The sequence below is a fragment of the Myripristis murdjan genome, chromosome 3 (assembly GCF_902150065.1).
Source record: "Myripristis murdjan chromosome 3, fMyrMur1.1, whole genome shotgun sequence".
NCBI lineage: Eukaryota > Metazoa > Chordata > Actinopteri > Holocentriformes > Holocentridae > Myripristis > Myripristis murdjan.
The window spans coordinates 14,629,544-14,646,223 of record NC_043982.1 but is presented as its reverse complement, the minus strand read 5'-3'; the positions used below and the strand labels follow the sequence as shown (position 1 = coordinate 14,646,223).

Sequence of the window (16,680 nt, the reverse complement as noted above, 5' to 3'; positions counted from 1 at the left end):
AACTTATTGTTTCTGCATCATATCAAAATTAGATACATTACTGTACAGTACAGGTTAAAAAAATAATTCAAACAGTTACATAGCCGGAGCTCTGTAGGGTATGCTTAACATACACCTAAATCTAAACATGACATCTCTCTTGACACTGAAACAGCAGATTCACTTTGAGGCCAATAATGCCACCATGTGGTGTGAATATGCACAAACAAGTCAAACACCCTCCAGATATAAGTTCAGTGCTTTTTATTTGCAAACAACGTTTCAGTTAAGATACCACCCATTATCATGTGAGACATGTAAGTACCACTGTACCACTGATTTCCCCAAAAGCACACTTGGTGAGTGTGCAACAGAAAGGAAAGTGCTTCAGTAAAAGTCACCATGTGCCTCCATCCATACAGTCTCCCCTATTAAGGTTACATTAAAGGAATCTCAAAAAAATTACATATCGCTAAAGCAATCAAAGATAACACAGGTAACTGAATGAATGGCAACACTAATGTCTACATAAAAAGCATTTATCAAAGACTAATAATTACCATCAGTTTTATATATTAAATTTTAGTGAATTTACTTGGATATAAATGAGCAAAAAGGACAGACAAATTAAGTACTAAATCTGATTAAAAAACAGCCATTTGGAGTGTACACTGCTTATAGATCGACTAGGACAACTCTATGACCGTACATGACATCAGAGTTATGTTTTTTACCACAGGTTAGGTGATGAGAGTCATGGCCCAGTTGAGTGGATCATGTGTCATCAGCACGTTTTCTTTAGAGCTTTATCCAGCAATGTGTGTTGAGGCAGCTGCTTATGCCGCAAGCTGATGCGCCACATTCTGGTCACATGGAGGGGGCAGACATGTCTAAAAATGTTTGAAAATAATTAATAATCATCAATTCCAAAAATTATTTTAAAGGAACAGTTCACCCAAAATACAAAAAAATGGTCACCCTTGTCTGGCACCTGGCTCCTGAATAACATGGGGCTGGAGGTGTAATGTTTTGAGGAGCTCAAACTGTCAAAAATGCACGTTAACATAACAGCAACAGCTTTTTCCAAATGATGACACACACACCTGGTATAATCCACAGCCATCACTGGTCAAGAGTTATGTTGGGAACTATTTCCTGGATAAATACAGGATGACTGTATTTATCTGTCTCTAATTTGTACTCTATGGGGGGTGGAAATAGTAGTAAGGCTGGTCAAGGCCAATAAGACCAAGACATGATTCAAATGCTGTTTGAAAAAACGTTTTCCATATTAAAATGAACAAACAATAAATGAGACTATATCAACTAGACTGCCTCTGTGTGCAACAGCTGTTCAAGAATAAATAACAGCACTTGCAAGGCTTGCAGACATACAGTACAGGCCAAAAGTTTGGACACACCTTCTCATTCAATGCGTTTTCTTTATTTTCATGACTATTTACATTGTAGATTCTAACTGAAGGAATCAAAACTATGAATGAACACATGTGGAGTTATGTACTTAACAAAAAAAAGGTGAAATAACTGAAAACATGTTTTACATTCTCGTTTCTTTCTTCTCGTTTCTTCAAAATAGCCACCCTTTTCTCTGATTACTGCTTTGCACACTCTTGGCATTCTCTCGATGAGCTTCAAGAGGTCGTCACCTGAAATGGTTTTCCAACAGTCTTGAAGGAGTTCCCAGAGGTGTTTAGCACTTGTTGGCCCCTTTGCCTTCACTCTGCGGTCCAGCTCACCCCAAACCATCTGGATTGGGTTCAGGTCCGGTGACTGTGGAGGCCAGGTCATCTGCTGCAGCACTCCATCACTCTCCTTCTTGGTCAAATAGCCCTTACACAGCCTGGAGGTGTGTTTGGGGTCATTGTCCTGTTGAAAAATAAATGATCGTCCAACTCAACGCAAACCGGATGGGATGGCATGTCACTGCAGGATGCTGTGGTAGCCATGCTGGTTCAGTGTGCCTTCAATTTTGAATAAATCCCCAACAGTGTCACCAGCAAAACACCCCCACACCATCACACCTCCTCCTCCATGCTTCACAGTGGGAACCAGGCATGTGGAATCAATCCGTTCACCTTTTCTGCATCTCACAAAGACACGGCGGTTGGAACCAAAGATCTCAAATTTGGACTCATCAGACCAAAGCACAGATTTCCACTGGTCTGATGTCCATTCCTTGTGTTTCTTGGCCCAAACAAATCTCTTCTGCTTGTTGCCTCTCCTTAGCAGTGGTTTCCTAGCAGCTATTTGACCATGAAGGCCTGATTGGCGCAGTCTCCTCTTAACAGTTGTTCTAGAGATGGGTCTGCTGCTAGAACTCTGTGTGGCATTTATCTGGTCTCTGATCTGAGCTGCTGTTAACTTGCGATTTCTGAGGCTGGTGACTCGGATGAACTTGTCCTCAGAAGCAGAGGTGACTCTTGGTCTTCCTTTCCTGGGTCGGTCCTCATGTGTGCCAGTTTCGTTGTAGCGCTTGATGGTTTTTGCGACTCCACTTGGGGACACATTGAAAGTTTTTGCAATTTTTCGGACTGACTGACCTTCATTTCTTAAAGTAATGATGGCCACTCGTTTTTCTTTAGTTAGCTGATTGGTTCTTGCCATAATATGAATTTTAACAGTTGTCCAATAGGGCTGTCGGCTGTGTAGTAACCTGATTTCTGCACAACACAACTGATGGTCCAAACCCCATTGATAAAGCAAGAAATTCCACTAATTAACCCTGATAAGGCACACCTGTGAAGTGAAAACCATTTCAGGTGACTACCTCTTGAAGCTCATGGAGAGAATGCCAAGAGTGTGCAAAGCAGTAATCAGAGCAAAGGGTGGCTATTTTGAAGAAACTAGAATATAAAACATGTTTTCAGTTATTTCACCTTTTTTTGTTAAGTACATAACTCCACATGTGTTCATTCATAGTTTTGATTCCTTCAGTGAGAATCTACAATGTAAATAGTCATGAAAATAAAGAAAACGCATTGAATGAGAAGGTGTGTCCAAACTTTTGGCCTGTACTGTATATACATGAATACATAATATAAAGCTATTTCATTGAGGTTGTCTTTTGGTGAAATGCTGTGAGTCAATTCAGTCCCTTTTAATGAGCAACCACGCAGTGTGTATATGTTCAGGCCTTTCATTGTGTAATGACAAAGGACACGGTGGGAGTTACATGTACCCCCACTGATTATGTTTGATGAAGTAAAAGTTTTTATGAAGCCTTTGTATTGTTATTTTACATAATCCGCACGAGTTATAGGCCTTGGAAAACTGTGGGGTGAGGGCTGCATTTCTTGGCTGTATTTACAGAATCCTTCCAAATGGAACAGCCTTCGATGATGTCTGCAGCCTCGGTTTTGAGTAGCAGTGCCATTAAACCATTAAGTGCCGGGCTGTCTTTTGAGCCCCTTTTGAGGTGCTCAAAGTCTAATTGAGATGTTTTTTGAGTCTAATTGAGATGTTTTTTGAGGTATGAGGGGAGGAGTATTAAAAGCAATGAGGATTTGGAATGAGAATTTTTCTCTCACTTAAGATACATTTTTGATGGTTTGATCGCCTTTTAACTATCCAGCCCCACTGCAAGACTGAAACAAACTGGAAACCTTGCCAAAACACACAAACTATCTGGATGGAAACATTTCACTAATGTTATGTGGGAAAATAACTTTTGTATTTTGGGTGAAATGTTCCTTTAATCTGTACTTGACATGTAGACTGATTGAACTAGAGATACTGGTGCAAGAAATATCGGAATGGAGCTTTCAGAGAGTGAGCTGCAAAGAAAAAGAGTGAGCTGCATAGGGTAGTAATGTATGGCACAGCAGAGATAAGGTGCAACATGTGGTTGTGAAGATGAGGCTAAGTCACTGTTTTCATACAGACCAATACTCACACTTGAAGTGGAAATAGCAGGGCTCACAGTAGGGCTTCTTGTTTCGGATTCGAACCTGGACTCCTGTCTCTGTTCCTCCGAGAGGTCTGCAGCACTCCACACACTGCAGGAGCATGAGAGAGAAGTGAGAACAGGATCAGAGACTAAGCACAAGAAGTTCACCTGATATTGAACAATGTCTATGAGTCCAATTTAGCTCACCACATTCTTCACCTTAGTCAAAAATAGAAAAGCGAAGCAAAGTGATTTTTGTATCATAGTTGTATACCATGTACCACTATTCTATGACTGATAATCATTCTACAACCCTCTGACAAATACAACCAACTTTTACATCGAAATGACAATGACCATTATTCAAATAAATCTGGTGTCGCTCTGTCAGAGAGACTTTCACATTGAGCATCTGAAAGCAAAGTAAAACACTGTATTGGTATCTTCTGCCGCAGCAGCAGTTTTGAAAGGAAAATAAAGACAGAAGATGATAGCATGAGGCACCACCAAACCAGACACACCACCAGGCCACACCCTTACAAAGACCGGTTAAGAAAGGTACAAACATAGAAAGGTGTCACCAGAAACGCTCATGCTAGTGCGTGCTTATTCACCTTGGCAAGGTTAGCGATATTACTATGAACTATGGCTGCTAACAGACTCCCGCTGAGCAGACTAACCAGCCAAAACCTCTCACCTGGAAACAGGCGAGGTGGCAGCAGAGGCCAAGGGCCTCAATGACCATGGCTGCCCCCCTACCCAGGACATGCTCACACACACAGCATGTCTTCTTGCCACTGACAAACCTGGGCAGCACATGTGATAGTGTTACGGGCAAAACAGATCGTGAATGTGCATACAATCATCCTAAGATAAGAAGTAATATACAGCACGACATGCAAAAGACACATAAGCCCTAAATGATTCACATACAGTACCTGCCATATTGCTGAGACCCAGGAAGGGACTGGTTGGCTGGCTCATCTCCAGGGATGAAGCCACTGGAGGAATCGATGGACCAAGGTTGCTGTCTCTGGGATAACCCCGGCCCAACACTGTAGCGGGGAGAGCAGGTCCTACTTGGCAGAGAGAAACCGGCAGCAGAGTGTGGTCGGGAGTAGTGGGGACTTGCCATGGTGCTCGAGACTGCAGAAGTGTGGAGGTTGTCCAGAGACTCATACCTGAAAAGGAGAGGCCACAGTTCAGAAAACAGGGTAGCAGATCCTTTCAAGAGAATGATACCGTTACTGGGTAAAAAAAAAAAACAAGATGTTAGAACAAACAGCTGGCCAAGATAAAAGGCTATACAACTTTAGAATTCTGTTTGAGCCAGGTACAAAACAAAATGATGTACCTCTTCAGGGGAACTCCAGTATAGACTGGTTCCTTATGGATGCTGGAGCTTCGCTGGCGTATCCAGCTGTTGTCAGTCAGAAGCTGAGTTCTCTTCTTCATCTCCTCCAAAATCTGCTGCCTCTCTTGCTCTGCCTTAGATATGCACTGCCCCTTCTTCTTCTGGTCCCCTAAACCAGTGGAACTGTGTGGTTAACCCAGGACATCATCAAAACAAAATAACAGTGTAGTGTGAAGCTAGACTAACCTCTTGTCTGTTTGTGTAGGCTGGCCAGTGCTGGAGTTGACTTGGACTTTGCCCTTTGAGAAAGACAGTCACAGATGGTTCACTTAATTCTTCAAGAAAAATTGCTGAACACAGGCATAAGGTGAGCATGAGTAACTAACATAGGCTCTCAGGGACTGGTAAGCTATAAGATGACAGTAAGCATCTAGGGTGTAATTTCCATCTATGCAGTGGAAACCAGAGAAATTTCCTACGGGATCAGAACAATTTTAGCTTTCTAATCTAAACCTCATCTATAATCACCAATTTTTGAGGGCAAAATATTAGGCTCTGAACCAAATATGTCCCCTTATCATTCTGATATCAAGGTAGGATATGGTTATCATAAGAGTTCAAGACATTATAAAAGCTTTCTAGCTCATGCCAGCATATACAGATCAGACCATTAACCAAACTAGCCAGACAACATGACTGGTTGTCGGTTTTGAATATATTCTCTTGGTTGGCAGCCACTATTACAGATCAAACTGAAATATGCTACTGTAGGACCCAGACCCAGAGTTCACCCAGAGCTTGACAAAAATAACTGACTAGCCTAAGTGTTTGCAAAAAAGAGGAAATTGAGCTAAACTTGCACTGACCTGTGTGCAGGAGACAACTGGGCAAAGCCACAGGAGCCTGCAGCCCTGAGGCACAGCATTAGCAGCAACAAGATGCAGCACAAGAAGCACCAAGCGCAGCAGAATCAGCAAAAGCAGTGAGGGAAAGAGAAACCATGCCAAGTTATAAGAAATGGAGGCAAGGGATGTCACAAAATTGCTTTAGAATTTACCCCAACTCAAACAATACTAACCACAGTGGTTGTGCGTGCTGCATGTAATCACGATTGCACTCAAGAGGGACGGAAGCAATTGCACAATGATGGTGGCATCAAAACCAAGTGGAATAAAAGTTTATTTACCAGTCTTGTTCTGTAATCGTGTCATTCTGCACTGCTTGCCCATTTCTCTGTGGCTTTGACCCTGTCCTTTTCACATCTTCCCTCTCAGGACTCCACCCATCATCTTTTTTTCCAATTCCATTCACAGGGAGATTGGTCCTGACAGAGCTTTCAAGACCTTTGGTTATCTCACAGGCGTTCAGCTGAAAATACATGAAAGGCATTTTTATTGAAACACGGTAAAGAACTGGCAATTAAGAGTGGGCCGCAAGGATCCTCAAAAGGTTCTCATGGGGGCCCTAACAAAACAGTTTAAATGAGGGCATCACTGGAAAACATACATTTAATTTAGTAGGCCCTTGGGGCAAACATAAGTGTCGGCACTTCCAATTAAAAATACCAACTCAGTATTTTTAGTTTCACAGATCTGGGTTTCAGGATTTCCAATGTCAAAATAGTTAAGTATGGATTATGACGTTTAAACAAAATTTATCAGTCCACACTTCAGGTATTCTTGTATAAGTCATATACATTTTTTAAAAAGGTGGAGAGAAGAAGCTGCCACCTAAGACTTGGGTGCATAGTGACTGTTGGTGCTTGATATGTAGATATTGCAATACCATGACGCGACAGGTTACAAACAAATGCACCCCAAAAATGGCAATGTGCGCAATTTTTGCTGGAACCTAAAAACAGCAGTCATCGTACATTAAAAACAACGTTTTCAAAAACATTTCAATGTACACACATGTATTACGTGGTGTTCTGGAAGCAACCAAACCCCAAACTCAAACTTATGGAAAGCCTGGCATGAATTTGTAATCTTCCAGGTGTGTTTCCACCTTCTACAGAGTACAACAGGTGATGATATCACCTGGCACCAAAGATCAGCAAACTGGACAAGTCTGATACGGAACACAAACACTGCTGATAGGCTATGTATTTTCTGGCTTATGGGTCACACGTGTCTGTATTTATATGTACTTTGCTGTGCTTTGTGTGAAACAATCACTTCATTGCTGCAGTTTGGCACTAAGCAAGGGACAGCCTTTTTTGGCTACTTTGTATTTTCCTATTTGTCCTTGCCAACTGTCTTAGAGTACTCCAGCTAAGTTAGCTGGCTTACCATGACAGAAACAATTTTCCCCCTGTCTCTTCTTACATTCAAATCCTGACGTGGTGCCACTGATCTGTGGAGCTGTCTCATACTTGGTGTAGTGCATGGCACTGGAAAACTCTATTCTAACTGATATTCTAAGTGGCTACAGTGTCTACACCCAGATAGTACAAATACATCTGCCCAATACAGGCTGTAGATCTAAGATTGCAATTGGCTGACTTGTGTAGGTCTGATGTTGACATTCCATTGGACTTTTACTCCGGAGACCCAACGTTATAACAATCTCCAGAGTATATCAGGATGCCGTAGGGCTGATGTGAGTGTGCTATTAGGGAAATCTCTCAGACAGCAGACCCATTCTTAAAGAGTAAGTATTGCTGGGTGATGAGCTTGGCCAGGACTTGTGCATCAACTGCCTTTGGACTTGGACACTGTAGTTGGGGACTCATTTTTTTCTTTTTGCAGTATTCAAAGATGCTGAAGGATAATCCCCTTGTGGTGCGCTTTGCCTATACAGATTTTGCAATGGATTCAACTAAGAGCTCAGCTAGATTCTCAATCTGCAAACAAATAGTTGAAAAAAAGACGGGGACAGCATCATATTTTAATAGACATCTGTCAAGGATGCATCCAGGAAAGTATGTGAGCCGATGTGAAAAGTAAGCAGCTGTGTTGTAATCAGTATACATTAAGGACAGGTAACATTATCATAAAAATGACTGTATGTCCTGAATGATCAGCTCTCAGTGAAGCGATGATGAAATGTAACCTCCATGAGCGAGTGAAGTCAGCTAACAACAAACAGAGCGGTCTGAGCCCAGCTTGAAAATCAACTCAGACATGGACAGATGACTTGAGCACAGGCACAGGTTATGTGGACTGGAATCAAACACGACTCAAAATTGGTGACACAGATATGACTCAAACACGGAGGACTCGTGACTCCACTGACTCGAGGCCTAGGGAGTCGAATACAACACTGGGAGGGCTGCAATTTGAGAATTTTAAGTTTGAGGTATGTTCATAATTATAACCATACAGTGGGAAGTACTACAATATTCACTAAGTATGCTGCCTTGGATAGATTCAGCTGTAATTAAGAAATGTGGCTGCAGCCTGAATTTGATTCCACAACCCACACAAATTTACCTCTGGTTTTCTGTATTCTCCAGTTGCATCTTGTTGCGCCTTCCGCCACTCTGCCTCCAGCCTCTCCTGATCCCGCTGGTACTGCTCCTGAAAAACAGACACACACACACACACACAGTTGAAACCACTCAAACCTTCCACAATAAGGTGGACACAGTTAAAGAAATAAATCATGTGTTATCACCACCACCACCAATGGTTGAATCCACAGTTTTCTTAGCAGTGCTATTTTCTCTGTCAGTTATCTTGCATGAACTTAGTATGGTTTTAACTAAACATACGTGTTTAAAAATCAAGAAACAAGACAATATTGTAACTGAGTGCCCTCTCTGCCTTCTGCGATTATGTTCTGGGAATTGTCGTGACCTGTAGGAGACGCTCCTGTTCCTCCTGCCACTTCTCCTGGCGCCTGCGCTCCTCTTCATGGTCCCAAGACCAGCCGGATGAGGAGGCATTAAGTGATGGCACCTGGAGCTGGTGATGCAAACATTAGCTAAATCACAAACACAAATACACAACCACTTTTGCCACACGCATGTAAGCATGCATGCACCTACACACAGTATTCAGCGTTACTTACATCAGATATTGCAGATTCTGAGCCACCTAGATGAAAAAACAAAGTCATCACATTAAGTCTATGTCTCATGTAGGTTTTATACACACTGCACTAAGGCTGGGGACAAACTAGGAGTTAAAGAATCAAAATTAATTTTGCAAATCTATTGTGTCCAATACAACAACTGGTCTCAGGTTTACTGTCTCTTAGACATAAACATGCTCACTCCGAGGAGGGGATACTACACAGTACACAGCTTAACTCCACTTATCCTGCTGAATCCTGATATGTCACTTGTATTGCTTCTGCCTCGATCACCTCACTGTAAATCCAGCTTTCACTGGTTATTGGCATTCGCTGCTATAATGAATCTTTGATCCCCACAAAGAACTTGTTCAGATTGAGAGCAGATGTCAGGTTGTAAATATCAAGCAGGTTTGATCTTATTGGGGCAGCTCACATCAGCTTGTGAGTCGATCACAGTGGCTAAGATTGAATCTGTAAACCCTTCCCTCTACCAGATAATTTATGCCAAACACTGTTCGTGACCAAGCCTCTGATTAGGATTTCCTTCCGATTGTTAAATGAACAAGTCAGGAGTAAACCAGCCTGGTGATCTGCTGATGTATCCCCAGCACAAGGACAGCTCACAGCAAATACTGAGAAAGACACCGTATTGTGGAGAGCAAGCTTGTATGAGCAAAGCATGCCTTATTAGGGACAGAGAAGAACTTCACATGCTGTAATAAAAACATTGTTCACACGCTGCAACACTCCAAAACAAGCAGCCACTTCTGGACTTTAGCATGCTGATCAGAAGCACAGCATAATATCAAATATGCCCACACTATGTTAACATTTACCACAAAGGTAAACCCACGAGTTGATCCTTGCACATCCTGAAGAGAAGTCTATTTTTAGAAAACATATGATTCATGACTGAACCCACAACATTATCAAATCACCATCAACATGTCTGCCTGTGGAAGAGACCTAAATTATCATGAAAAATTACTACCAAAATTAGTGACCATTAACACAGGACTTCCTACATGTGGTGCACGCCCAGTGTATTATTACATTACGGCTATCATCAGTGTTATGTCAATGATACTTGAGTCCACTTATACACAACTGTCATTGTTGCACAGGGACATACAAAGACCGAATTCATCACTTGCATATTTTCTACTGAGACTGTTCAACTACTTTCTTGATTAAATTCTTTTGAAATATGTTGGTTGTTGATTTTCTAATGTGATAAAACACTTAACAATTTTACAATTACCAACAAGCAAAGCGCCAGCCACCAATAGTGTCTGCAAGGAGCCAAAGTTTAACCTGGAATTTACCTTTTTGTTTGAAAAATTCTGCTCTCCTCCTCTGATTTTTCCTAATAATAAGTTTATAGTCTACATAAAGAGGGAGGAAATGTAAGGTGAGGAATGACAGAAGCCAAGTTGCTCAATGCTACTGTTGTTTGTGCTCTATTTAATGTAATCCTGCAGTGCTATAGAAGAGTTATTACCTTTACTCCTGGAGTTGTCAGAAAACTCTCCAGCCATGCCTCTGCAATCTATACCCTGTGAAAGAACACAATGCTTCATATAGTCAGCAGCTTTTATTAAGTTGCACTGCCACAGGTAGAGATTTTGATTCCATGTACTATATTTTGAATACAAGTGATTGTTGAGGAAATTGAGTTGTTGCTCACATTGACTGGCTGTCCGTTGATTTTGGACGATTCCACGACTGTGGTTTCTGCAGAGGCAGCATTGCCAGGGTGACCTATTAGTATGGGTGCTGTAGCAGTCAGATTGAGGGTCTTCCTGCTCTGACATGGCTGGTTGTGATGACTCCCACCACTGGTGCTCCAGTCTAGTAACCAGCCATCAGAAATGAGGTCACATGGTAAATGACACTGCTGCTTTCACAGGACTTTACCGTTTGTAACCACAGAAGTATGTTAGAGTTTAATAATTCAGAGACAAAGAGTGCATAAGAAGTTTGGAGATAGACAAGCTCTCATCATTTGGCTTTTCTCATTCCCTTACCCTTGTTGCCATAGCGCCGAATGTCCATGTTAAGATTGCCATTTTGCAGGGCAGATGTCATGGTGTTCCTCCACTGGTCGTACTTCATATGTGCCACCGCGATTCCATCAACAGCAACGATCTCATCACCCACACACAACTGGCAAAGTTCTGCTGGACTGCCTGAAGACAGAAGAAGAGGCACCATGAAAGAATGAAGGAGCTGAGGGTAAGGATGGCATAAGATAAAAAAGCCCAACTCGAGGAATGGTTTAACACAAGTTGAGGACTAAACTGCAGAGCTGAACACTAAGGTTTAAGATCACAAGTTAGGGGCCAGGACTTTGTCTGTAAATTACATTTCCCTGTCCATGTATATATACTCTAATCTGTTTGGGCAATCCAAAAGCACTGACTTCCTTTCCTATTAGCTTAAAAGAGCAGACCCCCTGCAAACATGTGTGCTAGTAGTGACAACTTTCAAACCAAGTTTTACCCCTCTCTCATTCGACCACCAATATAAATCCTTGGTCTTTTCTACAGCTCACTTCAGCAGGAACTTTGTGTCTTCTGCTGTCATGACTCTCAATAAACTGCCTTGTTAACATCTGTACCTTTGATGAAATTGTTTTTCTTCCTCTCTACTGCCAGCATGTCTATATTTCAATGCCCGGCTTTACTTTTCTTTAGTATTTCCCTGTACTTTGAAAAAGGATTGCCTTTTAGAGGACACTAGATTATTTATTTATAAAAGGGCGACTAATACAGTCATCCCCATCAGTAAAAATGGCCAGTTATCAGAGTGTAAAGTTTCAAGAAAAAAAAAAAAAAATCTAAACTCCATACTATGCCATGTCAATAAAAAATATGTAATATAAATGTATTAAAATTTCAGCAACCTAGAGTTAAAGTGATGTCTTACCGATTTCAACAAATTTGACCCTTGCTCCAGTAGAGTCCCAATGTGTCTCGAAGCCAAAGTCCGGTCTGCTGTTGGGTTTAAGACTAAGGCTCACTCTCATGTCACTGTGATGCACCTGAGAAACACACATACACACCACCCACAGGTAAAGCTGACACCGCGTGATCCAATGTCTTGTGCTTCCTGATGGAAATCAGAGACTCTGATGGCATGCTACAGTGGTCAAGCAAAGGATAAGTGGGACACACATGAAATGCTCTTGTGTTCCATTGTATTAATTTCTAAGAGTCAGAATTACACATTTTCAGCACTGTTTATGGATACAGACATATATCAAAATATATATAGAAAGTACATATCGAGCTCACTGGAGAGGATGACAGAGATTAACAAACCTCTGGGGGAGCAATGGCTAAATTAGATGACAGAGTTGGGGTTTTGCTGTGGTGGGACTGTCCCTTGGTGAGCAGGGCTACTGGCTGGGTTTGAGCGTATGGTTGGTAACGATAGCTACTTGTCTGGCAGGAAAAACGGCTGAATGAACTTGCATGTTTCCCTTCGTCCCTCCGTTCTTCACCATTTTGCTTTGCTTCCTGGTTACCACTGTTCTGTGTGACTGAAGCCTGGCCTTGACCCATAATCTGGGAGGTCGCAGCCTGTCTGGTGAGGGTGGGTCTGATCAGCTGCAGAGATCCATCTTGCTCACTATTCAACAGAGAGCTTGCATTGTTATCCTCCTAGAAATCGACAAAAAAGAAAATGTGTGCTCAGAGGGAAGGCATTCAAGTATATAAACACCATAATTAAACAACATGTCTGTAAATCGTTATTATGGATCCCATTACAGTTCTTGAGCAAGATACACATACCGACGCTGACTCATCATAAATTTGTTGGCATCTTGTCTGCTTGCTAAAACAGGCTTGACATATAAGTCCTCACTCAACCATAACCCTAACTTTAACCATTTCTGGGTTTATTGCCTATGACTCTGGTGGGTTTCATAATAACACAGTGGGGGTCCTTCAATAATGTCAACTAGGCCTACATGTTTGTTCAAATTCAACAAAACACAAACAACAGAATGTCAATAGATGTGCCAGTATGTTGTTGAAATACAATTTATGGCTGTTGACATTCCCCTGACATCTTGTTGATATTTAACTTTTACATCAACTGACTTTCTGTTGAATATCTATATGGGACTATCCAAGGAAAGTGAGCAAATTTTTTTTAACCTTGTAGTGAGCTGACACTAGTTACAATGGTGCAGCAGCATTTGCATTATTAATAGGAAAGGAGATCTGGGAAAACAAAGGTAACGCAAGATCTCTCATATGTAGTACACACACACACACACACACACACACACACACACACACACACACGCACAGGAAATGCTCTTTTAAGTCCTACTTCAAGGCATTACATTAACTAGCTTCAACCTATTTGGCTGGCTAAGTCCTGACACACCTCCCTTTGCCCTACAATCCGGCAATGCCAGGCAGGCTACCTCAAACAAAATCAGCAGGTAGCAGCTCTTTCCACTTTAAACATCAAACATGAAACTGGGCAATCTATTTTCCAGGAATGACTCACAACCATCTCTATGATTTCTTATCCTTATCCCACTGCCATAACCATCTGAAACATTGTTATGGTTTTATTTGATAGTAGGGGTGAGATTATTCAAAAATCTGTAATGTATTTTTGGTTAAAAGTTTTATGTATGCCTCCTGGTAAGCCAGCAACCACTAAAAGGCCATGTTCCAGAAAGCAAAAGTAATGGGATTTTGATGTAAAAGAAACCAAACTAATTTTGTGCTATTTATGTTATGTCTGTGGCCATAACCAGTGGACTCACATTGCACAGTCTGGGTAGTGAGGACACTCTGGATGGCTTGGTCCCATAGGGTCTGGCTGTGACGACAGCAGAGAGACGGGATGAACCTTCAGACCTCCGGTAACCTCGGGGAAGGCTGGCTGAGCCTGACCATGACCCAGTTCTGGAGATATACCTGTAGAGGCCTGGGGCCTGCTGGTCAGAGGCCTCCACAGACATCTGCTGGGCCTCTGCTTGGGACCTCTGAGCATCAGCTGTTGTCTGGTGAAAGATGGGAACTTTGGGATCCATAGGGGAGACTTCCATGTGACAAAAACCAGTGTCCATAGCAGAGATGGGGCCATTTGTGACAGCTGCTCTTGAATCATTGGCACAAGTTGCTGTTATGGTGTCATTTGGCAGTTCTGTTGTGACCCCAGAGGTGATTTGGTCTTTCAAAATATTTCCAGGCCGGGCCAATTCAGATGTGGGTTGGAGAGAAGTTGTGCTGCCCTGGACCTTGGCTTGGGTCTGAGAGCTGAAGGGGTAGCCCAGAGAAGGTGTGGTAACTTCATCTGGGGCTAATGAGCCAGACCAAGCCTCTTCTGCCAAGACTGTGACATCTGAGCCAGGCATTGTGGCGATGGGATGTTCCTGAATATGAATAAATTGACAATGGCTAAAGTAAACACTTTTTCTGTGCCCCACTGATAAAAGGTCTGCTTTGTAACAAACTGAGCAAAACAACATTTATGATACATATCATGCACAGCTGCAGCTATCATTTCATGAGAATCTTTCATCACAATTCTTGAAGTTATACTAAGGTAAACATTGTTAAATGAAGTGTGAGCTTACCTGAGCGTGAGCTGGGTTGTGGGTATTATATGGAGCCGTGGGGCTGAAGAGGCCGTCACTGGTATAGCTGCGAGCCAGGAGAGCTCGAGTGCGGGGTTGGAGATCAGAGCAAGATGATTTTGATGCAGGGCAGGTAGAGGAAGAAGTGGGGGCAGGGTTTCGGCTGCTTAGTGACTGCGGGTCTCTGGAGAATTCAGCATGTAAGGAAAGAGGAGACAATGCAACAGAGGGAGAGAGAGATAGAGAAAGATAGGAGGGGGATGGTGTGTCACATTATATCAGTTTACAGCAGAATTCTCAACAGGTTATCAACTTAGGTTAGCAGTTGTTGGACACAGGTTTGAGAGAATATGGTTTATGTCTTACATCCCATATGTAGTATGAGCGTACCTTTGTGGCAGCCCACCATGTGTTCCATTCTCCTTGAGGCCAGTTACAGCCCCATTGGTTATCTGCTTAACAGCATGCTCTCGTTCTTGCAACTTCCTAAGGAGGTCAGAGTTGGTGCTCTTGCGACGCATCTTCCACTTTGTCAAATCCTGACACAAACACACAAGCCAGCAACACTAATATGTGAATGTACGGTCATGTTATTATCAATATAAAGTAAACAAGCAAGGGGGACGCTGTGGAACTGTCCACTAACATGTTAGAGGACCAAGGTTAGAGTAGTGCTGCCAGGGATGAGTTATCAGTTAGTCTGACAGGCACTACATGGTGCTGCTGTTTAGAGTTCAGCTTATCAGAGACAACGACCAAGCAATACAGAAATCTAAAATAATCCTGAACTAATCCCAACAGAAACATCAGATTTTTCATACCATTTTGTTGAACTTTATATCTTCGAATGTTACAATTGCAGCTGAATAATGACCACAGAAACGATCAACTCAGAAGCCTCTGCAAGTCAAATGAAACACCAGCTGTCTACCCAAAAGTGGCTGAGCAGCATCACAGCAACTATATCGTGCAGCCCAAATGTCAATATATTACCTATCGTTAATGTTAGTCTCCTTAGAAAACCAAAAGAGCTCTCTCACATGTTCTATTCTTAGCTAATTTTGTAACAGAATGGTTTCTGAGTGTATCCTCATGATCACAGTGTATTTAATGTATTTAAATAAAGTTGTCTGAACTGAGCTGAACAATCAATGTTCAGTTTGTCAATTTCTCAGTTTAAGCAGGAGACAGACATAACCAGAAAAAGTTCAGCTGGATGATGCAAGACACCAGGTAAAGTTAGCAGCTTGTCCAGACTCCAAGCTGTTGGTTGTTAAATATCATTCGTCTTCCTACCCCATAACATCTAATAAAATGACAGAACAAGACTTATGAGGGAAGATCATGTTGTGTGCTGGCTGAATGCACGGCAATGACAGCCACCTCCTCACCCCCAGTGAATCCCGAACTGGCTTGAGAGGATTAGAGACACCTGATGGGTATTTCACAAAGCAGGATTAGACAGTCAGCCAGATAACTGTGAAAAAAAGATGATTGTTTATCTATGCCAGTGATACTGGTTTGAATCTGTGAAAACAAAACATGCGTATCAGGATTAAGACATATGCTGTTGTTATGCATGTTGGTGATGGCTTATTTCAGAACACTTAAGCTTATCTAATTTGCTAATCCTATTTTGTGACATACCCTGTGGTAAAATCTATTGTCCAAACTTTTGTAGACACACACACACACACACACACTGCCAGTGGTTGGCACCCATCTCACACTCCTTCCCACGCTTTTGAATATATTCCAAGGCTCATTGAGCATCAAGCAGCATTGAGTCATTTTATTTCAACAGGTACACTC

The 16,680-nt window shown here is 42.1% G+C and overlaps 1 protein-coding gene across 3 annotated transcripts in view; it reads right to left on the bottom strand.

Moving 5' to 3' along the window:
* Positions 1-226: 226 nt before the first annotated feature.
* The window catches only part of lmo7b (LIM domain 7b), a 31,238-nt gene continuing 14,784 nt past the window's right edge, over positions 227-16,680 (bottom strand). For 2 of the 3 annotated variants that reach the window (XM_030045626.1, XM_030045634.1), the window contains 19 exons: positions 15,259-15,407; positions 14,869-15,052; positions 14,053-14,664; positions 12,584-12,925; positions 12,189-12,303; positions 11,288-11,449; positions 10,948-11,111; positions 10,762-10,816; positions 9,255-9,280; positions 9,041-9,148; positions 8,675-8,761; positions 6,427-6,608; positions 6,107-6,151; positions 5,487-5,539; positions 5,241-5,409; positions 4,825-5,067; positions 4,584-4,692; positions 3,893-3,995; positions 227-869 (listed from right to left, as the gene is read on the bottom strand). In XM_030045626.1, coding sequence (XP_029901486.1) covers positions 847-869; positions 3,893-3,995; positions 4,584-4,692; positions 4,825-5,067; positions 5,241-5,409; positions 5,487-5,539; positions 6,107-6,151; positions 6,427-6,608; positions 8,675-8,761; positions 9,041-9,148; positions 9,255-9,280; positions 10,762-10,816; positions 10,948-11,111; positions 11,288-11,449; positions 12,189-12,303; positions 12,584-12,925; positions 14,053-14,664; positions 14,869-15,052; positions 15,259-15,407 — 2,931 coding nt within the window. In that variant the 3' untranslated portion in view covers positions 227-846. The remainder of the gene's footprint in view (positions 870-3,892; positions 3,996-4,583; positions 4,693-4,824; positions 5,068-5,240; positions 5,410-5,486; positions 5,540-6,106; positions 6,152-6,426; positions 6,609-8,674; positions 8,762-9,040; positions 9,149-9,254; positions 9,281-10,761; positions 10,817-10,947; positions 11,112-11,287; positions 11,450-12,188; positions 12,304-12,583; positions 12,926-14,052; positions 14,665-14,868; positions 15,053-15,258; positions 15,408-16,680) is intronic. The other variant, XM_030045640.1, reaches the window with a different exon arrangement.